The sequence below is a fragment of the Fukomys damarensis genome, unplaced genomic scaffold (genome assembly GCF_012274545.1).
Source record: "Fukomys damarensis isolate Sample0158 unplaced genomic scaffold, DMR_v1.0_HiC HiC_scaffold_36, whole genome shotgun sequence".
Classification (NCBI taxonomy): Eukaryota; Metazoa; Chordata; class Mammalia; order Rodentia; family Bathyergidae; genus Fukomys; species Fukomys damarensis.
In genome coordinates, this window is record NW_022900948.1 from 49,000,213 (window position 1) to 49,007,073 (window position 6,861).

Below are 6,861 nucleotides of genomic sequence, written 5' to 3' on the forward strand. Positions count from 1 at the left end.
CACACACACACACACACACACACACACACACACACACACGAGGACCACACAGGCCCTGTGCCGCTCCAGCTTGGTCCTTGTGGGCACAAGCGCGACGCTCGGGTCGCGGGACTGCACGGATGGCACAGGAGAGCGCGGTGCGCTGGGACGTGAGATGCATGGACACAGCCTAAGCCGGCGGGGACTCGAATCCCTCGCCCTCGGCGTTTATCTGGGGGGCGCCAAAGCCAGTCCTCTGGTCTCTGGGTCCGGAGGCGAGCCGGCGCCTCTCCCGGTTGGGAGGCAGTGGGCGGGGCCTGGGCGGGTGTGGGCGGGGCCTGGAGATGGAGGCGGGTCTTCTGGTACTGGACTGGGCCTCTCCACCTTCTGCAAGATCCAGGGCTTCACAGAGGGCACCACTGTCTTCCCGTCCCAAACAGGTGGGGGCTGCGGTGCCCGGAGGGATTAGGGTCAGATTAGGGGCGGGACTTTGTCGAGGAGACAGGGCTTCGGTGGGGAGGGGTTTCTGGTACTGGGGAGGACCTTCACTGGGTGGGCGTGGCTTCCTGGAGGGCGGGGCATCAGGGCGGGGTGAAAGTGGGGGTGTCAGCCTAGGGTCGGTATGAGGGTCCCCTGGGGTCGTACCAACCCGGGCCCTGCTGTCCGGTTCCCGCAGTTTATGGGGCGCTGGTTCAGCGCGGGCCTCGCCTCCAACTCCAGCTGGTTCCGGGAGAAGAAGGCGTCCATGTCCATGTGTTCCACCGTGGTGGCCCCCAGCGCGGACGGTGGCCTTAATCTCACCTCCACCTTCCTCAGGTGGGTGGGTGTGTGGGCTGGTTTTGGTGGCCAGAGAACCCTGACCACTGTTGCTGTCTGGGGACACCTGACTCCTGACCTGGAGATGACTTGCCCATAGGAAGGACCAGTGTGAGACCTGGACCATGCAGCTGCAGCCCTCGGAGAACCCGGGCTCCTACAGCTACCAGAGTCCACGTGAGTGTGCCTCCACCCATCTACCTGGGGCGCAGGCCACTGATCTGGACTCCTGCCCGAGGTGCAGGCCATGCCACAGGGTTAGCCCTGTGTGGCTGTGCCATAGGTACAGCAGAGTGGGCACAGAGGGACCCCCTCAGGGACAGTATCCTGTCTGCAGCCCACTCGTGTTCTCTAGGCCTCTCCTCCCCTGCCTGGAGTAATTTCCAGTTCTGTACTTCCATGTAAAGCACAGCGCCTCGGGTCCCATCCACACTTCCTCAGTTCCCACCCAAGGAGGCAGAGCCCCCACACACACACATTCGGGCCAAGAGTTTTGTGACCCTGATTTTCTGAGCCTAGGCATTTCCTGTCCCCCAGAATTTCTGGTCTGGGGCACAGTTCTGGCTGTGTGGTAGGAAGCGGGGAGAGGGGTGGTACCCTGATGGGGAGGGTCAAGGATAGTGGCCAGCATAAGGGAGCATCGGGACATGTAGACCAGGAGCTCTGGGTTCCCCTGAGCTGGCCCCCCACCAAGCAGGGGTGGCTGGGGGCTTGGGGTCCCGACCTGCAGCCTCTGGTCCCTAGGCTGGGGCCACACCTCCCTGATCTCCGTGGTGGAGGTCAACTATGATGAGTACGCGCTGCTGGACACCAAGGGTATCGACCATGACTTCCACATGGCCACGCTCTACAGTAGGTGCCCAGCCCTGGGCGGCATTGGTACAAGACAGGGGTCTGGCCCTCAGAGGGCTATCTCGGGGGGTCCCCACGACAAGACATTGAGCTGGCCCCTCACTCCCAGGCCGTACCCAGACCCTGAGAGCCGAGCTGAAGGAGAAATTCTCCACCTTCTGCAAGGTCCAGGGCTTCACAGAGGACACCATTGTCTTCCCGCCCCAAACAGGTGGGAGCTGCTGTGCCTGGAGGGATTAGGGTCAGATTAGGGTTGGATTAGAGGTTTAGAGGTAGGCAGGGCCCTGAGTGCACCCGGGACAGGCTGGGAGGGGCTGGCCTACCTGCCATTACGTGTCACTCTGCCCCCAGCCCTCTGACCTCTGCCTCCAGCTCCCTCCCTGATGGACACCAGTAGCCTGGCTGCCAGGCGCCAGGATGCAGGGCCCTCCGCCTGGGGGCAGGTGCCCTTGGGAACGCTGGTGAAGAAAGACCACTGCCTTTGTCTTGAGGAGCAGGGCTGGGGCAGAGTTGGGGGGGTCTGTGCAGTTTTGGTTACGCAGGCCAGCTTGCCAGGGCATGGGGGGGTCCACAGTGTTAGTGGGCCGGAAGTGCCCATGGGAATCCAGTTTGGCCTGGGGCTGATGGCAGCCTCTGGGCTTCTTTCTTGGCAGATAAGTGCCTGAAGGAGAAGGAGTAGGTGAGTGGGGTGGGGGACTTCACCTGGTAAGAGGGACTCCCTCCTTGACACATCCCATACACTTCTGGTGGGGGTGAGGTGGGAGGGATGACCCAGGAGCCCCTGAGCAGAGTGGGCATCTGCTGTGTCTGTTTGAAGAAAATTAGGTCCCAGCCACGGGAGCAGGGCTGATCCCCAAGTGCTCATGGGGGTAGGGGTGCAGGTGCCAGGTCCGCAGCAGAAAGGGGAGGGGCTCCACCCGTAGGCACCACCCTCAGTGGGGTCTCTGGCTCCTGCTCAGGGGTCCAGGGAGCCCGGAAGGGGAGACAAGAGGGAAGTCAGCAGGACGGGGAGGGCAGAGGACCTTGCCTGCTGGTCTGGTGGCATCGCTTTGATCTGAGAAGAGCAGGCTCTGAGGGGCCACTGGCGGGAGGGATGGGCTGGAAGCACCCTGTGGGCCCCACATGCCCACCAATCCTGTTCTCCCTGCCAGGTGGCCCAGCCCTCAAGACCCCTCTGCTCCATGCCTTCCTCCAAGACCCCGGCCTGATCTCCCCAAAGTGCCCGTGCACCTCCTGCTGTACCCCAGATCTGAGAAATAAACTGAAGCAAGTCAGAGCCTGGCCCTGCCTGTCTGTTCTCAGGGCACCCCCTGTGTGATGTCACCTGGGGGCATTTGCTCCCGGTAGGGTCCTGGAAGGACAACCAAGGCATAGTGTGCAGTGCTCCTCAACCCTGCACAGGGCCCTGACCTCATCACGCCCCCACCGCCTCATACTGTGCGTCTCCAAGCTGCAGGGGTGACATCCAGGCCTGGGCTGGTCTGAAGGTCGGTCAGCAGCTAAGCCCCAAGCCATGCTGGGGAGCTTTGGCCCTGATGGGTTGTCAGGGTTCAGGATTAGTGCTGTCACACTGGGCAGAGGCCTGAGATGGGGGGGACAAAAGGAACACTTGTTTGGAAAGTGCTGGAGAATCTACGGCCCCCACTGGGACAGTGACAGAGTGACAGTGGGCTGGCCTGGGCCACCCACACACCTCAGCCCCTTGGCTCCCTCGGGACACAGCCCTGCTCTTACTTGGGCCCTGGAGCCAACACCCTCCCCCAGCTCAGCTCACAGGTGCAGTCGCCTCAGGGTGGCCTCTTGGAAGGGGGCCTGGGCCATGCCAGGGCTGAGGGGCCCTGGGGGCCAGCAAGGTGGGGTGGGTCAGAGGCTGCCAGGCAGGAAACAGGAGCTGGCAGGGTGAGGGGGAGCTGTGGAGTGCAGCCTGTGCCTCAGGGCATCTAGGGGACATAAAGGCCAGGCTGAGGAGGCTGCCCCAGCTCTGCTGCACACCAGTGCCCTGAGGAGCCTCCGCCATGCTGCTGGCTGTGTGGGTCACTGCCCTCCTTGTCCTGCTCCAGCTGTCCCCAGGCCAGGCCCAGGTGCCCATCCAGGCCAACTTTGACCCCAGCAAGGTGCGCCTGCCCTACCTGTCCCGTCCCACCTGTCCCGAACTGGGATCTTCAGGAAAAGCCCCACCTGCCCCCCACCTAGGGGACCGCAGACGCCCTGGCCCTGCATCAGGTGGTGCCCCTGTGGCCCTCAGGGCCTGTGGCCAGGATGAACGGCAGCTGCCTGGCCAGCTCTGGGTGCCCAGGGAAGCAGCTGTGCCCAGGCAGGTATGGTGGGCTCGGTGGGCACAGGACCGCCTCTCAGCCCTGCTGCCCTCCTGCAGTTCCAGGGCCTCTGGTATGTGGTTGGGGCTGTGTCTGACGACCAGGGGTTCCAGGACTCTAAGGATGACATGAAGATGCCTGTGGTCTCGGTGACTTCCCTGGCTAATGGTGACCTGGCCCTCAAGTTTGGGTACCCCACGTAAGTGCCCAGGGCCTCACCTCACATGCAGCCTTGGGTGAGGGCCAGGGTGAGGCCACAGGAAGGCCAGTGGTGACCCTGATAGGCCGGGGATGCAGACCACGGGCTCCCAGGACCCAAAGAAGAGTCTGGGGTACTGCTCCTCAGAGGGACCAAGCCCCACATGCCTGCCTGAGGCCGGGGTGTGGCCTGCCTGTCGGTGTCTGCCAGTGCGCAGAAGACCTGTACAGCTGCACTCCACCAGTGCCTAGCACGTCCTGCACAGCCACCCACAGGACCTGCTCTCCTGTAACAACCCCAGAGCTCCTTGGGGGCTGTGCGGTGGCGGGAGGGCCGGGAGAGAGCGGGGTCCGTGGGGCGGCTGTTCAGGTGTTGGGTCCCCCAGGCCTGATGGTGGCTGCCAGAAGATAGAGACAACCTATACCAAGGGCGCAGCGGACGGGCAGTTCAGTGACCCAGGTGAGGCGCCGGCCGCTGGCCTTTCAGTTCTCCAAGGTCAGACGATGCTGGGGGTTGTGGGGCCAGGAGTGCAGGCTGGCTCAGCGGTTCTCTGGTCACAGCCATGGCCCAGACTGACATCCGCGTGGCCTCAACTGACTACGACCACTTCGCGCTGATGTACTTTGAGACACAGAAGGCGGGCGTGCGGAACGTCTGGCTGCAGCTCTTCGGTGCGCCCATGGGCGGGTCCCCCCCGGGGCTGGGCGCAGGCCTCTCCCTGAGTCCTGGTTGGTCTGAGTGTCACTGCCCTGGAAGGACGGGCCCTTGCCTCCACGTGTCACTAGGGGTCCTGAGAATCCCGGGTCTGTGGCAGAGGGGTCTGGCCCTGCCCGCTGGGCTCACCTGCCCCCCGCTGCCCCCAGCCCGCACCCCAGAGCCATTTCCTGAAGGCGCCCAGAAGATGCAGGAGCTGGTATCTCAAGTGGGCCTGAATCCCAGCCAGGGCGCTCTGATGCCCAAGTCAGGTGAGCACTGCCTCTGCCCCAGCTCCGGGGACTCCAGACCCAGCTGGCAGGGCAGCCTTACCGCACTGATCCCAAAGAGGGACGGAAGTGCCCAGGTGGGGCTGCTGCTGGGAGGGAGGGGCCCCGGGGCTCAGGGCCAGGAGGGACACCTGAGGCCTATTCTCTCCCACAGAGCAGTGTACCGGCGCCATGTCCCAGGTGAGTGCCCTGCGGAGGAGGGGCTGAGGTGGTGCTCCCCACAGGGTGCTCCCTCTTTGGCTGGGAGGAGGCTGGAAGGGCTGGGCTGCTTGCCCCAAGTCTGGGAGCTGGCCAGTACCAGTGCCAGGCACCTGCCGTGTCTTTTGCAGTGAGGGATCCAGGTCAAGTGCCGGTGGAGGCCCAGCCACCCTGTGTCCTGAGCCCTCTGCAGAAAGCACCCTGTTTCTCTCCCCAGGCCCCCAAACACAATAAATGGTCTTGGAAATTCAGATAAGGTGTGCTTTTGTGGAAGTGGGCACAGTGGGTGGCAGAGTGGCCTGGGAAAGGTGCCATGAGAATGGCTGAGCCCCAATTCCTAAGGCCCAGGGCCCACCAGAGCTGGGCACCACTGGGCACGGGCTGGACCCACTCTTGGTAGGCCCCACCCTGCAGGTGTCAGGCCAGGAGGGGCAGAGGCTGGAGTCAAAGAGGTCTTCCTGGTTCCCTGAGCTGGTCCAATAGCACATGTACCCTGGGCTCCAGCGGCCACTGGTGAAGCGCTGGGCCTATGGGGTCCTCCAAAGGGCAGCCAAAAACTGGATCTGGACCCAGGCCCCTGTGTGCCTGGGAGAACCTCCTAGTACCCAGCTCCCCCGATTCTGGCTCTGGGTTACGTGCTCCCCCTGCCCACTGCTGTGGACAGCCAGCGTAGCCCCAGCTCAGTCCATGCCCTGCTGGCCAGGAGCATAGGGAGAGGACTCATGGTGTTTCAAATACTTCTTGCTTCTGTGCTTATGCAGAACAGTGCTCTCATTAAGGGCTCTGCCCGAAAAATCTGAGGGTAAAATGCAAATGTAAATGGTTTGGCAAAAAAGTAATAAAACAGCTTATAAGTTTGTCAAAATATTGATAATTCTTCCATCTGGGGCTCTGTATGCTATTGTCTCCATTGGTTGAACATTTTCATTAAAAATACAACCCTAGGGCTGGGGATTTAGCTTAGCCTGCCTCACAAGTGCAAGGTCCCAGTACCAAATAATTTAAAAAAGTAAAAAATAAAAATAAAAAATAAACAACAATGCAATCCTCTCTGGGCAACCTCTGCTCCTGATTGGGGCTGAGAGGTCCCAGGTGAGGCACCGCAGGACCCAGGCAGCCACTGGGGACCGCTGCCCCCCAGCAGGGCTGAGCCGACTGAGCCTTGAAGGCGGCGCTGCAGTGCTTAGAGGTGACCGCTGGGCGGCGCCGCACCGTGCCCCAGTCCTCTCGGCCTCCCCGTGAACCTGGAAAGGGAGGCAGGCACCAGGAGACAGCACTGGGCTCTGCTCGGGGGGCTCTGGTCCCCACCGGGGAAGTGCAGGCCGCCCCCACAGCCTCGGGACCCTACTCTGCCCTCCAGATGAGGCGGCCCCTGAAGCTGGGGTGGGCAGTCACTCCTCATCTGCAGCTGGGCTTAGGACTTGCCATGTCCTGCCCCAAGTTTCTCTGGCCACTCAAGGGAAGCCTGTAGCTGGTTCTCTTTCCAGAAGCCCAGGGTGTGTAGTATCTACACACTGTG

General features: G+C 62.5%; 2 protein-coding genes across 3 annotated transcripts in view; both read left to right on the forward strand.

Annotated features, from left to right (window-relative positions):
• Ptgds (prostaglandin D2 synthase) overlaps nt 1-2,921 on the forward strand; it is a 3,476-nt gene extending 555 nt beyond the window's left edge. The window contains exons 2-7 of the mRNA XM_010608819.3: nt 656-795; nt 896-972; nt 1,540-1,647; nt 1,757-1,858; nt 2,301-2,326; nt 2,799-2,921. Coding sequence (XP_010607121.1) covers nt 656-795; nt 896-972; nt 1,540-1,647; nt 1,757-1,858; nt 2,301-2,326 — 453 coding nt within the window. The 3' untranslated portion in view covers nt 2,799-2,921. The remainder of the gene's footprint in view (nt 1-655; nt 796-895; nt 973-1,539; nt 1,648-1,756; nt 1,859-2,300; nt 2,327-2,798) is intronic.
• Nucleotides 2,922-3,011: 90 nt separating this feature from the next.
• Nucleotides 3,012-5,731, forward strand: Lcnl1 (lipocalin like 1). 2 transcript variants are annotated; one of them, XM_010608821.2, is made up of 7 exons: nt 3,012-3,761; nt 4,022-4,161; nt 4,547-4,620; nt 4,722-4,832; nt 5,025-5,126; nt 5,299-5,324; nt 5,474-5,731. In XM_010608821.2, the coding sequence occupies exons 1-7, from the start codon at nt 3,663-3,665 to the stop codon at nt 5,474-5,476; spliced, it is 555 nt and encodes a 184-aa protein (XP_010607123.1). In that variant the 5' UTR covers nt 3,012-3,662; the 3' UTR covers nt 5,477-5,731. The 2 variants fall into 2 exon arrangements, with proteins under 2 accessions (XP_010607123.1, XP_010607122.1); XM_010608820.2 differs by having other exon boundaries at nt 4,722-5,126.
• Nucleotides 5,732-6,861: the final 1,130 nt, after the last annotated feature.